We start from the raw sequence: 23,541 nt of genomic DNA, 5'->3' as shown, positions 1-23,541 counted from the left end.
GCAGTCGATTCGGTACCTATAATTGCTATCAAGTCAATTTTTTTTCGGTATTCTAAACTTACTTAAATTTACGTGGTAACCTCTTTGAAAATATGGGTTCTTACAATTTCAATCAAGTAAATGTGAGTTAGTTGACTTATGAAGTTCGTGTGAATATGCTTCATAAAGTAATTGTGAATATGTATGATGCATTTTTGTTAAAAGTTGTGTTATGTTGTTAACAAGTGTGCTCAGTATATTATGTGTTGTCTTAGTTAAGTAGAAAGTAAACTATTTAACTTATGTTTGTATATTGGATACATGAATGAATAGTTATTTGTGTAATGGTATTTCTTTAGAATATGTCATATCGTATGCTAAATAGAATGATTTTTATTTGAATCTAGAAAAGATAAGCTTTGTGTTGAGTAATATATATTGTTCTCAACTTGTTATCAAAGCCTTGTACCTTAAGAATATCTCATCCTTATGCCTTAAGAATATTTCATCTATCTTCTAAAGATTTCTATGTAACCAAGTAGATGTATTTGGAAAGTTAGTTTTAACCAACTTTCACAAACAACACTTGTGTTTTGTATTTTGAGCTTAAGTTTATGAGAAAATTGAGTTTTATATTTAAGTTCAATGTTAAATGTTTATGATAAAGGTGTTTGAATGATAGTTGAGTAATATATAGATTAAATTGAGTATTTATTGCAAGGTTCAACTATGTCAAATGAAATTGAGTGATCAAAGTGATAGTTGAGTGTTGTACCTTTGTAATTGACTAGAAGATAAGCATAATCGAGTATAGTCATGTATTAGTCGGGTATCTCTCTTCCTTAGTCAAGTATGATTGCTTCGATTGAGATTATGAGGGTTTTAATCAAGTATTTTTTATGTGCAATCGAGTGTAAGTTGATGGACAACCGACTATTATTGTATAATAGTTGAGTATTTTATGTATCTCTCGATTGACAGCATGTAGTGCATATATAATCAAGTAGTTGAAAAGTATAATAAAGTGTAGTCAAAAGTTACTCGATTATCAAAATCTATTAGTTGACTAATAAGCTTTTTTACTCAATTATAGACCAAAATTAGTTAATTATTTTTACACTAAAGATGAAAAATATAGCGTTAAACTAACCGTTGCAAGTGCTTTTAATGCACAATTTGGACCGTTAAGACTTCAAAAAGGTTCTAAATTTTTTCTTAATCATTTAGCATGATATTTAAATATTCTAATTTTTATTTTATGAAAAAAGAAGGTTGTCCTTGCAGATATCTTTCTATTTGACAACAACTATAAAATGAGATGAAGATGAAAAATAAGGCTGTCGTTCAAGAATTCTTTTTATTACTTTGAGCTAAAGAAATTCTTCAAGTTTCCATCTTCAATTAGAAAAAGAGAAAAGGAATGCTTGTCTTTTATATAATCTTTTTATCTCTCTTTTCCTTTGTGAGAAGCCAAATTTATTATTCGTTCTCTATCTTGTAAGAGCTAGTCAAAGTTGTTTTAAATTGTAATCTTTTTTCTATCTTGTTGAGGTTGTGTTTGATTCATTGAAAAGGCAATGGTTATACCTCATGCTTTAAAAGAAAGTGGTTTCGATTGAGTCTTAAAAAACTAGTTGCATTTAGTTACTATTGAGCCTATAAAAAGTAGAGATTACAACTACACTTGAAAAGTTGAGATTATAACTGACCTTGCAAAAGTTATAGTGGATTGTTAAAGTGCTTGATGAATAGTCAAGGGAGTGGATTATGCTAGTTGAGTCAAACCACTATAAATCTTTGTATGCTGCATTATTTACATTTTTTTATTTTCATTTAAGCACTTTCATCATTATTTCAGCAAGTTAGTTTTTATTTCTAGTTTTCAAAGTTTATAGTTTCAAAAATATAAATTGATCTTCCAAAGCTCATTGTCATTCAATTCATACTTGCATCATTTTTCTTTAAAGCACCAAGACTTTCAACTTTCAACAAAATCTCTTATATTCATCTTTCAAAACTTTAATTCTAAAAAGTTTTTGAGAACCCAATTCACCCTCCTCTTGGGTGTTTATCATTTATCACAGAGATGATTTGAGAGATATAAAACTCTCAGTCACAAGGTCTTTCAAATGAAGATATAAAGGCTAAAACAGAATAATGCAAATGATATCTTTAGCCTTTTGAAAGAAAAATTTGAACAAATGTGTAATTGAAGAAGAATGATATAGCTTTGACACTTGCACTAGTTGATTAACATTCTTCAATGCATCTTTGGGCTATATTTATAGTCTTCTCCTAAGCTTGAATTAACCATTGCTAGGAGCGGTTGAGAGCATTAAATGCCTGCAAAAACTAGTAGTTAGAAATTTTCAGTGAAAAAATTGTTGACAATTTTTCAAATCGGTTAACTATTTCCATCGAGACATTTGAAAAAATCTTTTGGCTTTGAAAAACTTTCAACATTTTTCAAAAAGATGTCAACTTCTTTTGGCAAACGATCAAAATTTTTTACAACCTAACAATTTTGAGAGAAAATCAATATTATACTGTTACTGTTAATCGATTTTGAACTAACATACAAATAACCGAAATCATAAAAATTGTTTGTCGGTAGTTTTTAGTAACTGTCGACTATTCTTGCTCAAAGACTAGAAACGATGGACTGTTTTCACAGTAAAGTCGACAGTTTTTTAACATTTATTCAGCCCATACAACTAAGGCACAAAATGCTCGAGAGATGGGATGAAAAAGTTGACAAATTCGCTTGATTTTAAATGATGTGTCTGATTTTTTTTTAAAAAAAAAAAATCTTAACATACCTCATACACAAAATCATTTGATTTAAAAAGCATGTTTCTTAAATGGCAAAACGATATTTTTCAATATATAGAATTTGCCACTAAGGATTTACATTGTTTGACAAAGTATTTGGAATAACAAATATCCTTAGGCAATAAATGAAGTTTTTATTTTTAAATTTTAAATATATAGATTTTGTTTCATTTTAAAAATCCAAAGACAAAAAATTTTTCATCCTCAAAATAATATCGAAAACAAAAAAAGCATATTAGCATGTGCAAAGATGCAACGTCATGAATAAGAGAAAAACACTTCCATCAAGGTTGCATGGAAACGGCTCGTTTCGTGTTTCTGAAACGTTTTATATTCATATTTCAGACTTTATTTATACATTTTTTTTTAAATATTTATTTTCGCATTTTCGTTTCGTATAAAATACGTTTTCGTTTTCGTTTCTGTATAACTTAGACTTTCACAGTCTATCATACCACAAAGGTAATCTAGTCACCACTTTGATGTCATACTCATAATCAAAGTTAACCCCACATTTATGGTATATTATAGTTAACCCCACATTTCTAAGTATATTGTGGTTAGGAGTTCATCAAAAGTCCCCTCACACAACTGCATAATGTTAGAAGTTGTTATTTTGTTTGTACATATCAAATTTTATTAACTAATAAAAATAATATTCATCTACATTTATTCATAATCTGACTTCATCATAGACAACGAGATGGATCATTCTCCCAAATAATTTTCTTAACCATTTACACCATTAAAAAATACATCTCCATATGATGAGGAAAAAACCCTCGAGTCCATAATTACTCTCATGTCCGGGGAAAGCGTCCTATAGCAGTCAAGCCACGTGTTCGCTTAAGGGGTATTTTCCAGATGCAATTTTGTTTGAATCTCGAAGGACACGTGGCAGATATGTGTTACCATGCCAGTTGGTAGGATGCTCGGTAAGGAAGTCCCTAAGACCCTCTCGTCGATAATGACGAAGGGAGAAAGCTATCTCGAACTTTTCGGAGAGGGCGACTATTATGGAATCCTTATGATAAGATTCCAAGAAAAGTGGGATAAAGATCCCGAAGATTTTTACCCGGAATCTTGATCTCAACACAAGGATAAAAGAAGGAGGAGCATAAAGGTAAGGCATCGAATCACCTTTTGATAATTAGAGCATAAATAATTTCACTGGGTTTTTCGGAAAGGGCCTATCTGACTTAATTGTCGGAGATTGACCGAGGGAGCGAGTCCACATCTCCATTACAGGCACATTAGAGGAGACGGAAGAAGGTGATCAGCCACCGCATCATCACCATATTATATAAAATTCATTATTTTCCACCACAAAAATACATTATATATTCTATACACCCATTATTTTCTACCAGTTCCATTAAAATACCCATTAAACATGCACAAGGACATTTGGGTTTTACATCATCCTTGCTATAAATACCAAGTATATAGATCTAAAACACAGAATGCATGGCTATTTTTTGGGATTAGGCATCATGTAGCTCGTAAAAAAGTAGAGGTAGGATGATGATAGATGAACTTGAAAACAGAGGGAGAGTGAGCTGAGTTTTTGAGAGAAAATGTGGTCTCGTCTCGGTTTGTGACACACGATGAGTCTTGACTTTCAAAAATGCAATTCTAAAGTGGGGAAGGGATGTAGCTAGCTAGCTAGGGTGGGTGGGTGGGTGGTTCAAAACATGAAGTGAAAACTGCTTGTGTTGTGGCAATAATATTGGTGATTTTTGCCCTTAATAGGTTATACACTGGTGTTGGGAAAAGGTGACCCAACAATTATGAGTAGCAGAGATAAAAGAGTAGTGGTAGGTGGTGAGTTATGTTACACAAAAAATATGAAAATAGAAAATGTTTGGATAAAAAATAGAAAGGTAGAAATGAATATTTTTTTAAAAAAATAAATATAAATAAAATTTATAACGAAAATAAAAAACATTTTCAAAACAAAAAAATAACTCTTATGAGGTATTTTCGTATAACATAAATTATAAGAGTATAGAGGTTATACTATTAGAAATAGTTTTTAAGACCATATTTTTAGAATTTCCTTCATTTCGTATTTATAAATAAATTTGATAAATAAGTCTTATAAAGCGATCGTTAATAATAGAATAAATAAATTTTGACATGCTTAGTTATAAACATTAACATTTCCCCATAAATTAATTAATTAGCGCAATAATCTAAAATTCCTTGATTTTGCCAAAAGATGTCCGTGATCCAACTCCACCCTAAAACAGTCCTTGGAATGAGAAACACCTGATGCCAGTGAAGTCCACCCCCAATAAAATAAACCCATAAATTCCCAGGGGGCGAATACATTAAGATTGATTTAACATTGAGAAAGCGGTGAAATAAAATACAGACTCAGTAAGCAAAGCAACACCATCATACTCTCTTCTATATGTATGTATATAATAAGGAGCTCAAATACGCACTACAACCTTCACGCAGGTACCCGCCCGCAAGAAGACAATTAACAAAAACCCAGCAGCAGCAGCAGCAACCATCTCCATCTCCATCTCCACCTCCACCCCAACGTCCATGGTAACAAATCAAGAATATTATTATTACTATTATTGTTGTTATTATTATTCAATTTACTGAGGATTGGGGGGGCGGCTATTGGCAGCAGAAACCCTAGACCCCCATTCAAGCAGCTCTTTGCTCGTGTCATCCTTGTGAACTATCACCTCTATGATGCACAAGCAGTCTTTCTTGGCCCCCGTTGCCGTCTCTATGGCTTCTACCAAGTCTTCCTCGGTGCATACCTGCCCAGGGCGTGCGTCCAGAATGTGTTATTCAAGGAGGATCCATATACTACTACGAGAAGAGATAAAAAATAAAAATGAAAATACAAAAAGTAATGGGGACTGACTGCGTACCTTTGTGGTCCAGCACTTGCCCTCGCCATTGTGAATGGCGTCCACGAGGCCGGTGTAGTTCCAGTTCTTGATCACATTGTAAGGACCGTCGTGAATCTCAACTTCTATGGTGTACCCACCGTTGTTTATCAGGAAGATGATGGTCCTCTGCCCGCATCTCAGCATTGTTGATATTTCCTGCGCCGTCACCTACCAACAATTTCCCGGGAAAACTTCTTTATTCGATGATAATTAAAGAATGGGTTCCAAATGTGTGCTTTCTTTCGATGTGAGATCATATTACTGATTATTGGATTTATGGGTCCAGTGAGTGTGAATTTGAGTGTCAACAAGTAGAAGAGTTCTCGAAATGTCGATGACGATGAGCTACAAAAACTATATTAAGGCGGCCGAATCACAGTTAAGTAGTTACCTGGAAGCTGCCATCGCCAATGCAAGCAATCACTCGCTTGTCCTTGGCAGCCTGGGCGTATCCAAGAGTGGCACCCACCGACCAACCAATCGATCCATACTGCATCTGGAACTCATATCTGCAAATCCCAATTTCAAATCTTACAAAACAATACTATAATAATAAGATCAAAACCCTAACTAAAACCCATAATCCATCAATTTCCGGCCACTCACCCACATCCCTTCGGCAGCTTCAGCTTTTGGCAATTGAACCATGAATCCCCTGTTTCAGCAATCACGGCGGTGTCGCCGGAAAGCATCCTCTGAATATACTGAAACAGAACGTTCACTCTCAGCGGCTCGTTCGGCTGGCACTTCGGTGGGCACCCCTCCGGCACGTAGATCCGGTGATAATTCTCGTAGGCTGTGGTGTTGCATTTCAGCCGCTTCGCCAGAGCCTTCAAGAAATCCCTCATCAGAATGCAGCCGTACGCCGGGCCGTTGGCGATCACCACCCGATCCGGCTGGACGATGATGGCTTTCTCCTTCTTGAGCAGCAGTGAGTAGCCGACGGAGCTGTAGTCATTGAAGATTGGACCGGCGAAGAGGTAGGCATCGGCAGACTCGACGATCTCGGCGCAGAAGGCGGTGCTGATGGCGCCCCAGTAGGTGCCGATGAAGCGCGGGTAGTGCTCCGGGACGAGTCCTTTCGCTGACGGCATCACCGCCATCGCGTAGCCGCACGCCTCGGCGAGCTCCACGAAGGCGTCGCCTGCCTTAGCCACCCGCAGCTTCGGCCCCGCTACCATCACGGGCTTCACTGCCTTGTTCAGGAACTCCGCCGCCGCCTCCACCGCCGCTTCCAAACCCATCTGATTAGTCAATCTATCCACCAAAAAAAAAAAAAAATTCAAATTCTACAGATTATCCGAACATCAAAACTCATTATCCTAAATCCTAACCCCAAAACCTTTATAAATTAGGTTTACCGTGGAGAGAGGGAAAACTTGACTGGCTCCCGGCTGAAAGTGGGATGAGGAATCCCCGGCAAGTTACAGCTTATACTTATATAGACAGGCTTGCTTTCTTTCAGTGCGGTTGAAATGGCGGTATCGATGAGTTCGTGTGCATCTTCCAAGTTATTCACCACAGCCTGATTCAATCCACCACTCATGTTATCAACTGGTTATATTATCAACTCGTGTACCGGAATACGTAATCTGTGAGCTGACCTGAAAGCAGGTGACGGTCTGGAAGCAGCGGAGCTCTTGGCTGAAATCTGGGAGGCCGATGGTATGGTGCAGAATCCGGTTGGTGCCGTAGTCGTTGGAGTTGGGGCCGCCGACGATGCAAATGACGGGGAGGTTCTCGCTGTAGGCACCGGCGATGGCGTTGAGGACGCTGAGGCCACCGACGGTGAAGGTGACGACGCAGGCGCCGACGCCGCGTGAGCGGGCATAACCGTCGGCGGCGTAGCCTGCGTTGAGCTCGTTGCAGCAGCCGACGAGGTTGAGCTCCGGCTCGGCGATGAGGTGGTCGAGCAGCGTGAGGTTGAAGTCGCCGGGGACCGAGAAGACGTCGTTGGCGCCGATCTCCACGAGACGGCGCGCCAGGTGGCGGCCCAGCGTGGACTCAGCGCAGTTGATGAGCGGCACCGGGGCGGTGTTCTGGATGGCACAGACGCCGCCGTTCTGGGGCAGGCAGCCGACGTCGCTGCAGATGGCCTTGCAGGTGTCGACTGGTCCGATCTTAGTATCCATCAATGGCGACCAAATTCACCAAAAATGAACAGTTAGCAGCTAATTGGGTCGGCTTAGCTAGAATTGAAGGAACAACGAGAGAGAGAGAGAGAGAGAGTTGGAGAAAGAGGAGAGAAATGGGAGAGAGATTTATAAGGGCCTGTTTGGGTGAAGAAAGCTACAAACAACGGGCGGGCTCTTGGTTGGGGGAGACAACACGAATCGTGAAAACGATGCTGCATTTTGTTACTTTCCCTTTTTCCCTTTTCCATTTAAACATTTTTTTTTTATGTAAAGACTGCCCTGTCTTAATTCCCTAAAAGAGCCCTAGTCTCTGTTTGGTTGTCCCTAATTGATCGTGATGTTTTAAATTAGAGCTCAATTGCATCTAATTTCTTTAATATTTAATTTTATTTTTAACAGAAGATGAAATCTATTTTTTTCTTAGGTCTAAATATTTTTTATTACTTGAATTGTTATAGTAAATGTATTATCTTAACACTAACCAATAAACACGTGTAGACATAATACTAAATTATAATAAATACAAAATATTTTTAATAAACATACATACACTATGTAAAAATAAGTAAGGCAAGGGAAATAATAATAATAATAATAATAATAATAATAATAATATAGCATTGCCAAACACTTTGGCGGGCGGCTAGAGGCGCCTTCATTTGATTTTCTAATGCTGATAAAAAATATAATAATAATTAAATCATAAAAAAAGTAAATAAAATCTCGGAATAAATATTCCTTAAAACAATCAAATTGGCAACTCTTGTTTGACGAAGAAAATACTAGAATTTTTGTGCTTTAAAACGGTTGAATGGACCCATGAATTTACCAATTTGGGAAAGCGGGTAAAAACTATCTGTGTGCTAGAAACCAAACCAAACCAAAGTAGAGGGCAGCTGAAATACATTTTCATTACTGGCAGCAGGGTGCATCCAGAAATTTATTTAAAGGAAGGTTGAATTTTTTTTTTTTTAAATGTAAAATTGTATATTATAAATTTTGAGATGAGTTGTAATTTTTTAATTAACTTATTATTAAATTTTATTTTTTATATTAAAAATTAATTTTAATTATGAACTGGCCTGTGCTTCACACACATGGATATGTCCCTGATTATGATTATGGGTTTATTATTTATAATTATATTATTATTATATTAAATATGTAACTTTTTTAAATAAAATTATTTTAAAAAGCTTAAAGCGTACCACATATATTTAAAAATACAAGAAAAGATGGACTTCTTTTGGAAATTAATTGAATAAATTATTCACTTCCAGACGCGGTCTCGGGGGGTTACGCGGCACGGTCTTCGAGTCCCGTTAGTGGTTTCCGGAGTTGAAATCGGCGGCGGTTCAAAATCCAGCGAAATCCAGTCCACCACTAGCCTGGGCCGGGCTGGGCGCCGACCTGTTTGTTTGAGAAGCTCCCAGAATGGGAAAGTGGGTACGGAGGGACATGTGGCGCGCATGCAGGGGGCGGTGGGTGGAGCTCCGTCGATCTGACACGCTAAGGTTACGGCTGCTTTAACGCCTCCATTCACGAGAAAGTTTTCCCCTTGGTTCCTGCCTGCCTGCCCGCCCTGCCACTCCATTCCACTCGTCTCGCGTTCTTCCTTCCTTGGTGCCATTAATCTGTGGGTTATGAAGAGGGCGAAATGTTATTTAGATATTTGAGAGTAATATATTTTGGGGGATATTTTTTTATTAATATATTGATTATTTTTCGTACCTATTAAGGCATTTTATTTTTATATATTTAAATAATTTTATTAGTTAATAAGATATATTTATTATTAATTAAGAAAATAAGATGAAAATGACTTCTGGTGATTAGGTAAGTGCAAAGACAACAGCCTAAATTCAACCGGGGCAAATTTTTAGCATGATTCAGGTGAAATAAATGAATATATATATATATATATTGATTGAATATGAAAGGTGTGAATTTATTTATATAAGTATCACTTTTTTGACTGATGAGTGAGGAGGTCATGATGGGAATACAAAATAAATAAATAAATGGTATTAAAATTAAAATGATAAATCTTAGTGGATTCCTTGTTCCCTACCCACGTACGTCACCAAGTCTCAAACCTACCAATTTTTTAATTTTTAATAGTCACATCGCCTATACAATTGTTATTATTTTATATCTCACATTAATTAATGCTACAATCCAAAAATAAACAGTTTTTACTATTTTCATATGCCAAAAAAACATAAATTTTGTGTACTAATTAAATACACAAATCAGCGTGGGAATTCACCTCAATTGATCTTTGATGAGATTACAAGTCTTATCATTATTATTGTCATTATTATCTTGTAACACTAGTCTTGTCTGTTATAAAAAAAAAAAAAAATCAATTGCTTATTTGTATATTTGGTTTAAAAAAAAAAAGGCCAACTCTCGAAAGGAATTAAATTACATTCTCTTAGGGGAAATTTTATCCTCAACTCGTGAAATTACTCTCCACAGCCCATCTCATGCAAAATTTTATCAAAATTTTAAAATTCTCATTTTAGTCCCTCGCCCACTACCTCCGACCATCCCGATCGCAGTCTCACATCTCTCTTTTTCTCTCACACCATATACACTCATACACACAAACACATAGAGAAATAGACAGAGACTGGGTCATTTGTCATGACCGACCCCCCACACACATACACCATATATATATATATATACACACTCACACACATATATATACACACACGCATATGCCGTGGTCATGAAAGTCGAATAGAGAGAGATGGTTAACCCACACACATTTTTATATATATATACATACACACATAAATATATATATACACACACGCATGGCCGCGGCCATGAAAACTGAATAGAGAGAGAGAGAGTAGGTCGGCCCACACACACATTTATATATATATATACACACACACATATATATACACACGCGCATAGCCACAGCCATGGACTCAAACCTCCACACCGCGAGGTGCGGAGGATTCTGAAACCCTCGCACCTTACGGTGCGGTGCGGTGCGGGGATTTCCATGGCCGCGGCCATGTGTGTGTGTGTGTGTGAGTGTGTGTATATATATATATATATATAAATGTGTGTGTGTGGGTTGGCCATGGCTGACCCTCTCTCTCTCTTTCTCTCTCTATTCGGCTTCTATGGCCACGGCATACGCGCGCATGTATATATATATATATGTGGGGGGGGGTCGGCCATGGCAGCCGACCAACTCTCTCTCTCTCTCTCTCTCTCTCTCTATGTGTTTGTGTGTATATGTTGTGGGAGAAAAAGATAGAGGTGAGGCGGCAGTGATGGTCAGAGAAGGTAGTGGACGGGGCTAAAATGAGAATTTTAAATTTTTGATAGAATTTTGCATGGGGTGGGCTGTGGAAAGTAATTTGCCGGACTAGTGATAGAATTTCCCTTCTCTTTATTGCTTTTAACCTATTTTTAATTTTTAATTTTTAATTTTTTAAAATACTAAAAATACATTTACTTTGCTATTTTTAAAAACGTATTTTCAAAAATAAAAACAAATTTTGTAAAGAAAACACAAAATAACATTTTGTTTTGAGTGTTTTTAACCAAAACACGCTGAAAACACCAAAACGCGAAAAACACTCCCCTTTACCCACCCAATCTTGCATATCTCTTCTCTTTCTCTCTCTATCTTTTACTTTCTCCTCTCTTCCCTTCCTTCTCAAGTCTCAGTCGTCGACCACGCTTGCCATCTTTGTCACTGCCATGAGTCACGGTGCGGTGCGGGGGTTTCCATGGCCTCGGCCATGCGTGTATGTGTGTGTATATATATATATATGTGTGTGTGAGTGTGTGTGTATATATATATATATATATAAATGTGTATGGGGGGGGGTTGGCCATGGCTGACCCTCTCTCTATCTTTCTCTCTATATTTGGCTTCTATGGCCACGGCATACGCGCGCATGTGTATATATATATATATGTGGGGGGGGGTCGACCATGGCAGCCGACCAACTCTCTGTCTCTCTCTCTCTCTCTCTCTATGTATTTGTGTGTATATGTTGTGGGAGAAAAAGATAGAGGTGAGGCGACGGTGATGGTCGGAGAAGATAGTGGGCGGGGCTAAAATGAGAATTTTTAATTTTTGATAGAATTTTGCATGGGGTGGGCTGTGGAAAATAATTTGTCGGACTGGTGATAGAATTTCCCTTCTCTTTATTGCTTTTAACCTATTTTTAATTTTTAATTTTTTAAAATACTAAAAATACATTTACTTTGCTATTTTTAAAAACGTATTTTAAAAAATAAGAACAAAATTTGTAAAGAAAACTCAAAATAACATTTTATTTTGAATGTTTTTAACCAAAACACGCTGAAAACACCAAAACGCGAAAAACACTCCCCTTTACCCACCCAATCTTGCATATCTTTTCTCTCTCTCTTTCTCTCTCTATCTTTTACTTTCTTCTCTCTTCCCTTCCTTCTCAAGTCTCAGTCGTCGACCACGCTTGCCATCTCTGTCACCGCCATGAGTCATTGTCGACTACACCCGCAACTGCCATCGCCATCACCACCGTTCAATCTCAAGTTTTGTCTCCTCTCTTATCTTCCTTCTCTGCTGGTTTTTAGGTATGTTGGTTGATGGGCCCTTGGGTGTTGGGTGTTGGGTGGTTGTCTCTGATCATTGAAAATCACTAGTCATGGTGGTCAGTGATGACTAGCAATGCGTATATAGGCAGGTGTTGGGTTTGGTCAAATGTTCAATGTTAGATTTAAAGAGATTTGGCCGTTGAATCTTACTAATTTTTAGGTATGTTGGTCGATGGGCTCTTGGGTGTTAGGTGGTTGTCTCTGATTACTAGAAATCATCGTCCACAGTGGTCGATGGGGATTGACAATGCGTATATAGGCGAATGTTGGGTTTGGTTAAACGTTTAAACTTAGATCTAAGGAGATTTAGCCATTAAATTTTGTTGATTTTTTAGTATGTTGATCAATGAGCCTTTAGACGTCGAGTGGTTGCCTTTAATTGCCAAAAATCATTGGCCACGATGGGCGATGGCTACTGGTAGTGCGTTTTTTACTTATGGCCAAAAATTAAAAATTAGATTTACGAAAATTCAATCGTTAAATCTGACATTTTTGTATATGTTAATCTTCTTAGTTTAAAGTTTTCTAATGGTAGGTTCTAATTGTGTGAATTTTCGGTCGACGATTGTCGCTGATGATGGAGAAGATGTAAGGCAATGAAGAATAAAAGAAGAAAAGAAAAAAAAATAAGAAAAATTTATTCAATTTTTGAAAATAAAATTATATATTTATTTAAAATTTTAAAAATATACTATATTTATATTATAATTAAAAATATAAGATAACATATAATATATTATTAAGTGTATAATTTAATATAAATTATTACTAGAATGTATATTAATAATTCATTAATTAAATTTATTGTTTTATTTTAATAATAAAATTTTAATAAAAATAATTAATTTTACTATTTAATAATCAAATTTATTAAATAAAATATCATAAAATAATTTTTTAAATTTCAAATTAAACACTTTTCTTAATTTTCTATTTTAAAAAATAATTTTTCAGAATAACAAAAAAACACATTTCTAAAAATTTTAAAACAAACATTCAAAATATAAAATTAAAAATAAATTTAAAATTAAAAACTAAAATTTAAAACACGAATGAAAACGGAGGTTTATTGTCCATAGCATTTTCTTTACTTGCTTGGCATTAATCACAACACTTTCAAATCCAGGGTGACATGGGGAATCTGTTCGTTCGTCCGCCGTACAACCCAAGGTTATCATAGAAAAGCCGCCGATGTGTGTGTGCGCCGCCTCGCCTCTCTCTCTCTCCCTCTCTCTATATGTATTCGCCTTTAAGGCACCAAAGGAAGGCCCCTTATAAAATTGGATTCCGGAATAATTGCAGGCATTTCAGTCGCATTTTACTCTTCGGAGTGCATGAAATGGGATTCAAATGCAAACACAAAACTGTCAAAACCCCCATGTGCATATTGTACTCTCTACAAGTTAAAAAAAAAAGCCTCAAAGAATGGTCGAGGAAGAAAAAGATCCAAGGATTTACAATACCTAAGTCAAAAAGGCCCTTCTCACTAACCGTTATAATCGTAAGAGAACATCTTCTTCTTCTTCCATCTCCCAGGCTTCACCTTTACACTCTACCTTACAGTTTCAAGTATCTCATCATTAACTTTTTTTTTTTTTATCTATAATGAATGGTACATTACTATCCTAGAAAATTATGGCACTTGGGCGTCTTACTACCACTGTTCCAGCTGCTGGTCCGGTTTATAGCTGGGCACAAGCAGCAGCAAACCGGCCTGCCTTGTTGGCTCTCCATTTATACATACCGGCAATTTCTTTCTGCCGTTTATATGGAATTCATATCCCTCAATTGAATGTGGGCTTCTGCCGGGTCTTGGTAAACTGCACATCCCCGTTGAGGACTGAACCGATAAACCTCTCCACTTCCTCTGCTGTTAACTCGCCGGCAAATGCTGCATACTTCCCCTTTCGGGGTTTGTAGGCAACCAATAGTTTGTCTGATGATCTGAATCCAGATCTGTCTAATGACTTCAAGAACGACGGGTATTTGGATGCATCGACAAGTGAATAGGATATTGAATCCCCACCACTGGTGCCCAAATTGCGTCGTCTTGAGAAGGATTTCTGTGAGACCTGGAAGCACAAATCATGCAGCAAATTGAAGATATTAGTAGAGCAGAGTAGTCACACGAGTCCTCAGAAACATAATGTTTCATAACCAACAGCTATGCGTCAAGCATCTTAAATCAAATTTACAAGTAAATTGGCATTTGAGGATGGATGCATAATCAGCTACCACCTAAATCTAAAAATTGATTGAAAATAAATAAAGATTTTAAGTTACCCAGACTAGTAGAACGTTGAATACAAGTAAATAATGTCACCATTTTCATTATCAACTTCTTTTCAAGTTAAAAAAAAAAAAAAAAATCAATTCTTAAATGTTTCGTCATCACTAGGAATGCAGAAGCAAAAATTTGTCCGTTTTACTTTTTATTTAAGCGACCATACATTTTGGAACATTGTGATGAAAACTGGCAGATGATTATCAAACATTATTATAATCAAGCGATAAGCGAAGGAGGGGGCACAAACTAACAGGAGATTGGAAGAAATCCAAATCCACCGAAACTCATTGATGGAGGAAGTATGGGAGAAGAGATGATGTAAATGAACGGGAGAAAGGAAAAGGGATAAGAAGAATGGGTCCTGTTGTAGAGTCACTGCCAGGCAGGCTCCACTGGAAGACATTTAGAACTTTACAATGCATTTTATAAGAAAAACATAATGGGTAGAGAACTTGAACGTTCATTTAGTGAGAATAATATTGTCACACAGATAGCCAAAGAACATGATTAATTAAGTCAATCCATCAAAGAACCATTATGTATTTTAACTGGCAAAGTTTTACTAACCGACAGTAATATGGCTTCCAGCTTGTCTCTAGCTCTGGCTGATCTGAAAGCACCAACAATGCAGACAGGAGTTGTCTCCCCGCAAAGTGTGCCAAAATTAGACCCCGTAAGTAGGGGCATCTGTTTATCCCCTGATTCACTGTATGCATTTTTAGACTTAAAAGCTGTATTCTCATTTTTTTTCTCAAAGCCATCAAGTAAAGCACTAAGATCTTGAACTGCAGATTCTACATCTTTCACAGAAATGCCTGTTTTCAAAATATACTTTTCGCCATTTGGTAACCAACCAACAACAGCAGGAAGTGCGTCAACTCCCATTCTCCTCACTGTTGGATCTGAAACATGATGGACCTACAAAAAAAAAAAAAATGTAGAAATGGCACTTGACAAGCCATAATAGAAGAAATTTCATTTGCATGGGAGGGGGAAAGAAAAAATAATTAGGGACCAATCACAATTTGTAATTTACCTCTGCATCATAGAAAGCAAAACGTTTGCGGTACAAGCCACTAATGACGCGCCAAATAACAGGTGTATCTTTCTTTGTTGACAGAAGTACCACTTTAGGTAATGTTTGCATATTACTGGAATATAACTCAACATCACTCAAGTCAATATGTTTTGAAAATCGAGGGAGATGTTCTCGACAAAATGTTTTCAAATTTTTTGCAGTCAGATCCCCATTGTACTCTAGCAAGCTTCCACTGTCACTTGTTCTGTAAGAGTATACAAAAACCCTAGGTGCTTTGCGGGCATAGACATCCAGATCCTTGCTAAAAGACAACTCAGTTTGACAGTTTATGCTTCCGACCTGAAATGTAGTATATATTGAAATTTTTGTAAGCACTACAATCAGCACAGATGTAAAGCAGAGGACAATTAGAAAGAATACATGTATATAAATATATAATACCTTTAAGGCTCCCTGAAATGAGTTAGCTACCTCCTCTATAATAGATTCATAATACTCGGTCCCTTTCAATGTAGGTGTATAAGACAATAAAAGCCAAGTCATTCCTTTATCAATTATTTCTTTCTTGTACACCTGAGAGTTTACGGCACGAATGCTCTTATGGGACCTCGTGGAACCAGACTTAGCCTGAGTTGAACTCCCAAACCAATTTTCACCTCCCATACCACCACCAAATAAGTTTGAGAAAACATCATCTAAGCCAAAACCAAATGAGTTCTGGCCACCAGGGCCACCAAAAGAAAATGAGAACGACTTTGAACCTCCATGTCCACCCATAGTTTGCCATTCTTGTGGCCTGAATGTAAATCCACCTTGTCCTGGTCCACCATTTGTGAAGTAAGTATACCCACCCTGGTCCCCCGTGTTCCCAGTCTGAAATCCGGGATTACCCTTTTCATCACCATATAGATCATAATTCTTTCTCTTCTCTTCATCCGATAAAATGTCATATGCTAAAAATCAGAAAATAAAAGGCAAAAAATTAGCACTTAGAAAGACCCAAACAAACAAGAGAAGCTCTCAGACAGGGAAAACAGTCGAACATCCTATATCCTCCATCTCAATGGTTATGTAGAAATTGCCCAGAGATGATAAAAAAAAAGAAGAAGCTGTATTAAACATTTTAATAACCCATGAGATATCCAAGGACTACGGGAGAAGAGAAACAATGAAACAAGTCTTTCTCCACTTGTACAGGTTTCAAATTATGCATTGCAGGATTAATAAATAGCCTTGAAGAAAAATGGTTCGAGAAAAGGGCAAAAAATAAATAAATAAATAATTATTTTACCATTATTAATCTCAGCAAACTTCTCTTGAGCACCCTTGTTCTTGTTTTTGTCGGGATGATATTGCAGAGACAACCTACAAAAGGAGTGGAAGAACGCATCAGTTTGTAAGATCCCATATAAGCAAGCAGTGGATCTTACTTAACATCATTCTATGGTGTATGGACCTCATTATTACAAGGACAAAAGAAAAAGAAAATCCACACAATTTCAGGACTGGAAAAGCAAGAAAATTGGTCAATTGTCTGACTGTATGTTGTGGAGGCTGAAAACTTTGTGGGCTATATAACGTTGGACCTTAGAATTAAGCTATCGTTAACACTGAATGTGCAAATACTTCACCATAATTTCTTCAACCATTAGCATAGGATATAACTAAAATATTATCAACCGACCACTTCTGATTATGATATAAAAGTGTAGGGCATGAGTTCAAACCACAGACAAATGGTTAGAAGAAGTAGGATATAAAACATACGACCATGTATAAAGTAGCATGAGAACAAAAAAGAAAACCAGTGTCAGATGAAACCCTTCCAACACGACCCACACCAAATTCTTTTTGCTACGTGGTTATCATAAAATAAGATAAAACAAGCCTCCAATTGGAAAAATTAGATCTGAAGAAAAAACCATTGGTTTCGCTTTTCAAGTGCTGTGGTTCTATGTAACAAGATCATATTGACCAGATGCTAGAAAGAATTTCACCAAAAACATACTTGTGGAAAGCTTTTTGGATTTCACGTTGATTGGCATTTCGCTCAACCCCAAGAACCTGAAACAAAATATACTTCACAATAATTAAGAAGTCTAATTAAATGGGAAGGAAGAAAATAAAATGCAAAAAATAATCTGCAATCATCAAACACTTTTGAAAAAATCCGTCATAATAAACACAAAAACCATATAAACACAACCTTCCAATACTCAACCCATGCAATCAAATCTAGTTAAATTATAACCGAAACCTTCCAATAATCAACCTACCCAATCAAGAACAAAACAGAAGGTCTTGTCAACCATAGCTAAGAGCTAATATAAGATAGCATTCCCCGATTGACTAAAAAAACTACCAAACAGGTTCAAGACAACCGTTTTAGTGAAGCTCGCCGAATTGCTAGGGTTTCAATAACCCAATCCTAAAAACGCAATCCAGAAGTTGCGATTCAGGTGAAATAACAAATTTCTGCTACTGTGTTAAGATACTGATTTGTCAAGGAAGAGGAAAACAGTACTATCAATCCGAATATATTTTTACGGATAACCAAACAGAAAAAAAAAATCCTCCAAAGTTTCGAAAAAACGTGGCCTTCAAGAAATTTGCAAACTCGAGTAAAGAAAAATTCTCCGAATAAATCACCTTTCCCACCTAGACAGCTGCAATTTCAAGCTCCAGTATTGTCCAACAAGAATCAACCATAATTCATCCAATGCAAACAAAATTCTCAATCCATTCCAACGATTGTCAGGCGAAAAAACACTGAATCTGAAAAGAATTGGCATCTACAACCTCACCGTGGCGAAATCATCATACATTGCAAGCACGGGTAGCAAATCAAAATCAGAGTCGAAACGCGCTGAATTGTGGGACGTACCTTGTAGGGGTCGAGGGTTTTAGCGGCCAGCGAGAAAATCAGGAAGGAGGCACAAAAGATGACTGGAAACGCTGAACGAATCTTCATGTTGCAGATTGGAGACGCGAAGGCTGAGAATTTTCTCAGTGAAGTTTGGGGGAAAATCTCTGAGAATTGCGGAACGTCGTATCCGTTTGAGAAGCGGAGGGAGAATTAGAGAAGATATAGAAATAAGCGAGGTGAAGAAAGGTCGAGACGCTTCGGCGTTTCGTACACGTGGCCGATGGATACAGTTCCACGGTGACTGACCAATAGGATTTCAGAATTCTCGATTGCGTCAAACGACTTATGCGTGGGCCGAGTCGACGTGGTTTCTTCATCTTGTCGCGGGCCACGGCGCCCCGAGTGGGTTACCTGTACCCATACTCGACCCGATTATTCATGGATCTGGACACAAGTCCTTGATGATTTTTTTTGGTAAATTGCATTCGGATTCCTTGTATTTTAAGTTATTTGTACGAAATTATCTTGTCATTTTCTCTTGTTCCTATGTATCTTTGTGATTTTTTTTTGGTACTGGGACACCCCTCCATCAGTTTTAGGTTAAACATTGTTAATTAAAGTTAATTTAATTAGTATTTTTCTAATCCTATTTAATTAAACAATAAAAAATCAAAAAATGAAACAAGTAGCGATAACATCACCTTTATTAATACCAACATCACTGACATTATATTCGTAGGCATCACCATTGCAAATATTATCGTTAGACGTTAATTGTGTTTCATTTTCTTTCTTTCCTCTACTATGTTCTACTTTACTATTCTTCTTTATCTTTTTAAAAAAGAAAAAGACTAAAATAGGCTTGCTAAACCTAAATAATGAGTTATTAACCCCAAATCGAGTACTCATATTCTTCTTTCTCTTTACACACATACATAATAAATAGGTCGACAACGAACCAAATCCACTCTTTCTTATCATTGTTAACAAACTCAAATGAAAATATTGAATCTATTAAAGCCCTTATTGGATTCATTTTGATGTTTAATAAAACATTGTTTAAGTGTTTAATTGAAATCTCAAGGATTACCTAAGTATTTATGGCTTAAAAACAAAATTGAATGTTTTATGAAAATCAGAGTGTTAAAACTTATTTCGGGATACATGTGAATGATTTGAAATGAAATCTTAAGTGTTTGAATATGCATCAATCGAGTATTACATAAGTTAAGTTTGAGTATCATACTTCATCAATTGAGTAATCACATTAAATCTTAAAGCTTAAATGCTTGTAGGAAGTATTATTTGAGTATTTTCCCCAAAAAAATATATTACTCGAATAACTTCAAGAAATTTTGAGACAAATGTTACAAAAGCAAAGTCTTACTCAAAGTATTGAGTTGTGTTATTTGATTATTTTACCAAGAAATCAAGAATGATGAAAATTTAATTGAGTATCAAACAATTGATCATATGTTAATCGAGTATTGTTTATGAAAATCTAGCTTATCCTTCATTTGAGGACATTACTCAAGAATCAAAGTTTATTAATTGAGTAATTACATTAATTAAGAAATTAAGATTACAAAGTAGTAGAAAAAATTTAGTTGAGTAATGCTTTACATTACTAGAGTAACAAGCATTATTAGTTGAGTAATGGTTTATATTACTCAAGTAATTTGTAAAGAAACTAGAAGCTTTAAAGTATTAGTTGAGTAATGTAAACATAACCTGTAGAGAAATAAAGAGTGTCAAAAAATTATTCGAGTAATATATATTTATTACTTGAGTAACTTAAATAGAGTCTTAAAAAATTAGTCGAGTAATGAATAATTATTATTCGAATAACTTGAAAGGAATTCAAAATATGTTCAAAACATTACTTATAACACTCATACATTACTCGGGTAGTACGGCTCGTGAAACTTAAAAAAATTTGTAGTCATTTATAACCATTGGGTCATATTTAATGCAGTTCGAAACAAGATTTAATGCTCTCAGATTGAATATTTGAAATATTCTTTTTAATTGATTTCCTGGAGATTACAAACTCTAATATGTTTTTTTCCTTCAAATAGAATGTTTTATCTAATCATCTAAAGGAAAAATAACTGTTATTATTGAACAAATTTCTAGAGTGCTGAAAAGCTTTCATATATATATATATATATATATCTGCATTAGAACATGAAAAAGTGATGAGAAGAATAAGAGAGCAAGAAAATAGCTTAAAAAGAACAATGTCTAAGTGATTCTCATCATTCTCATCCGCAAAGAACAAGTACTTCATTCTCATTCATTTTTTTATCTATGTGAGAAGAATCATGCTAGATGTATATCACTTTTGTATATTTTGGGCTACATAAGGGGGTATTATGACCAAAATATCCCTCATCTCCATGCGCCTCATGAGGGAGTTTTTTGTCATTGGTACACTTTTATATAGCTCAAAATATATACAAAAGTGTACCAATAGCATTTTTCATGTGGAATACCTTGAGTGCCCTCCCAACTATATTGAGCTTATTTTATGAGGACACCTAGTATGAGAGTTTTCTCTCCATTTGTATTTCAATTCTTATTTTGTAAAATTATTGTTTTAGCCTTAAAAAAACATTGCATGTGGGTTATTGGTTTAGCTCTTTAAAAATTATTGTAAAAGTTATTGCTTGACCTTGTGAAAAGGCACACAGCTGATTAGGTGCTTGAGCCTACGTAAAAAGTACATCATTGAAAAATGATTATATAGATGATAGTGTTTACCTTTTCAAAAAGCACTCCATTAATATATTTGAAAATCCTAAATAAGGAGTCAAGGTAGTGGACACAAGTAAGTCGTCAAACCACTATATATAAATACCAAGATTGTTAAAATCTAGATTTTAAGTGGGATTGAAAGAGGATCTATAAAATTGAATTGTAAAATCGTAATATTTTAGAGATAATTAAAAATACCTTTTAATTTATGTAAATATATATTTATAATAACATAATTTTATAAAAAAAATAAATTAATATTATTTAATAATCTAATTATTACAACCTTATTAATATTCCTTACTATAAATAAAATACATATACCTATTTCAAAATTAGTTCATCTATCAATTGTAAAAATATTAAATAATATAAAATTTCTAAATATTAGAACCAATGTTAATACGCTTCTTAAAATTCTTTAAATCATAAAATTGGATTCGTTGAATCGAGATTTTAATAACAATGATAACTATCATGTTGTGTTTACTTAATTTCTTTTTTCTTATTCATCTTTGTCAGTCACTTTAATCTTGCAAAATCTTGTGGAGCACAAATCCACTCTTTTCTTAAGTTTGAATACTCGATTATTGTACTTAATTTTATTGCTATTATATTTTACTCATCACAAACATATATTTTTACTACTATTTGAGAAAAAAATGAATATTTTTAAAAAACTCAATTCAACCCCATTCTTGGGTAATTATTTGGGCCAATAGAAAATGAGCCAGTTAATGGCCATTGACGTTGCTAGCAATGAACAATGATGCATTGCTAACTCCTGCAAAGTTTTTTTTTTTATGTTTATTTTTATTTTTTAATTAAGGAGGATTAGAAAAATATTGAATACGTTTAATTTAATTTAAAATTTGAAAGAACACCCAAGAGGATTGGATGTATTAAAAATTTGGGAGAAATTCATAAATAACTCAAAAGAAATTTAAAAAATTATTTTTAACCACTTTCTAGTAAAAAAATATTTTTGACAAATCAAACAAATTAATTGCATTTTATAGCCACTTTTATGTGAGATGCCCAAAATACTCTTAATGAGATTTTAAACTGGAAAGCCTATATTGCCCTTATCTTCATTTACGAAAATACCCTTGTCTCTTTGACTTTACGTATTCTCTTTCTCCTCTTTCAACATTCACGCTCTTATTTTCTTCTCCATTGTTGAAAGTATCCAAATTCAACCATTCTTCCTAAATTTAATATTTTGCTGCTTGGGTCATTTAATCTTCTTCATCATTCACAGTTAAGACTTCATTGAAGCCGTATTCACCAAGTTTCACCATCTTTCCTTTCCAACAAGCATTCTCAATCTCAAGGTATCGATTATGATTTCTATTTAGGTTTTCAATTATTTTTATGTTCACATTGCTTATTAAACTGTGTAGAATGATTATAATTGTGAGTAAAAAATATATGATTAGTCTATTATTCAAGATCTGAAGAATTTATGTGGAAGAAAAAAAAAATTCGGATCTACACAATGAAATTGGGTTTCGTGGGCCACTAAACCCGGCACCGGGTTTGGTGGCCCATGAAACCCGTAACCGGGTTTGGCACCAAACCTGGTGCCGACTTTACCATCAGGGGCATTATTTATTTTTATTTATTTAGTTAGTTTAAAATATTTAATACAATATTTAATAAGTTTTTCATAAAATTTTTAAATTTCTAAGAGTGAATTTTAAATTTTTGTCAGAAACTACATAACTAAATTTTTGTCAGAAACTACATAACTACATAAACTGAATAATTAGAATTAATAATAAGATTATAGTTTTATAAGTCAAAAATCATTTGAATTGTACAAATCTAAAAAAAATAAACCTTTTATACTTACTAATAGTTAAAAAGAATTGGAGAATTTAACCTATTCGAGTTTAATAGCCTAACTTCTTGCTTTCTAATTTTACAGCAATGGATAAAGTGCCGTTGGTTATCATGTGGAACGGGAAATGAAATGATGATGATAAGTACATTGGGGGTAATAAGAAGTGTATGATGGCTAACAAGAATGCGACTTTTAGTCAATTAACTGATATTATTTACACAATGACGGAAATTGATAAAACAATGTATGACATCAACATTCA

At 35.1% G+C, this 23,541-nt stretch overlaps 2 protein-coding genes across 2 annotated transcripts; both read right to left on the bottom strand.

The window, feature by feature from the left end:
* Positions 1 to 5,086: 5,086 nt before the first annotated feature.
* LOC127789346 (pyruvate decarboxylase 1) lies at positions 5,087 to 8,063 on the bottom strand. Its single transcript, XM_052318309.1, has 6 exons — positions 7,334 to 8,063; positions 7,091 to 7,254; positions 6,336 to 6,986; positions 6,121 to 6,238; positions 5,709 to 5,897; positions 5,087 to 5,594 (listed from the first exon to the last, which is right to left on the bottom strand). The coding sequence occupies exons 1-6, from the start codon at positions 7,859 to 7,861 to the stop codon at positions 5,424 to 5,426; spliced, it is 1,821 nt and encodes a 606-aa protein (XP_052174269.1). The 5' UTR covers positions 7,862 to 8,063; the 3' UTR covers positions 5,087 to 5,423.
* Positions 8,064 to 13,937: 5,874 nt separating this feature from the next.
* Positions 13,938 to 18,886, bottom strand: LOC127789231 (dnaJ protein ERDJ3A). The gene is made up of 7 exons (XM_052318062.1): positions 18,695 to 18,886; positions 17,819 to 17,874; positions 17,102 to 17,175; positions 16,252 to 16,763; positions 15,808 to 16,149; positions 15,339 to 15,689; positions 13,938 to 14,556 (listed from the first exon to the last, which is right to left on the bottom strand). The coding sequence occupies exons 1-7, from the start codon at positions 18,779 to 18,781 to the stop codon at positions 14,269 to 14,271; spliced, it is 1,710 nt and encodes a 569-aa protein (XP_052174022.1). The 5' UTR covers positions 18,782 to 18,886; the 3' UTR covers positions 13,938 to 14,268.
* Between the last annotated feature and the right edge of the window lie 4,655 nt (positions 18,887 to 23,541).

The sequence above is a fragment of the Diospyros lotus genome, chromosome 13 (assembly GCF_014633365.1).
Source record: "Diospyros lotus cultivar Yz01 chromosome 13, ASM1463336v1, whole genome shotgun sequence".
NCBI classification, from domain to species: domain Eukaryota; kingdom Viridiplantae; phylum Streptophyta; class Magnoliopsida; order Ericales; family Ebenaceae; genus Diospyros; species Diospyros lotus.
This window is presented reverse-complemented; position numbering and strand designations above follow the sequence as displayed.

Bases quoted from the DNA above. Each gene is read 5' to 3' on its own strand.
- LOC127789346 (XM_052318309.1), bottom strand. From the start codon at position 7,861: ATGGATACTAAGATCGGACCAGTCGACACCTGCAAGGCCATCTGCAGC. The intron at 6,239-6,335 runs GTGAGTGGCCGG...TGGGATTTGCAG, and splicing joins AAGCTGCCGAAGGGATGTGG to ATATGAGTTCCAGATGCAGT. The intron at 5,595-5,708 runs GTACGCAGTCAG...CGCCCTGGGCAG, and splicing joins GCAAGTGCTGGACCACAAAG to GTATGCACCGAGGAAGACTT.
- LOC127789231 (XM_052318062.1), bottom strand. From the start codon at position 18,781: ATGAAGATTCGTTCAGCGTTTCCAGTCATCTTTTGTGCCTCCTTCCTG. The intron at 17,875-18,694 runs GTACGTCCCACA...ATTTTGTTTCAG, and splicing joins AAACCCTCGACCCCTACAAG to GTTCTTGGGGTTGAGCGAAA. The intron at 17,176-17,818 runs GTATGTTTTTGG...CTCCTTTTGTAG, and splicing joins ATCCAAAAAGCTTTCCACAA to GTTGTCTCTGCAATATCATC.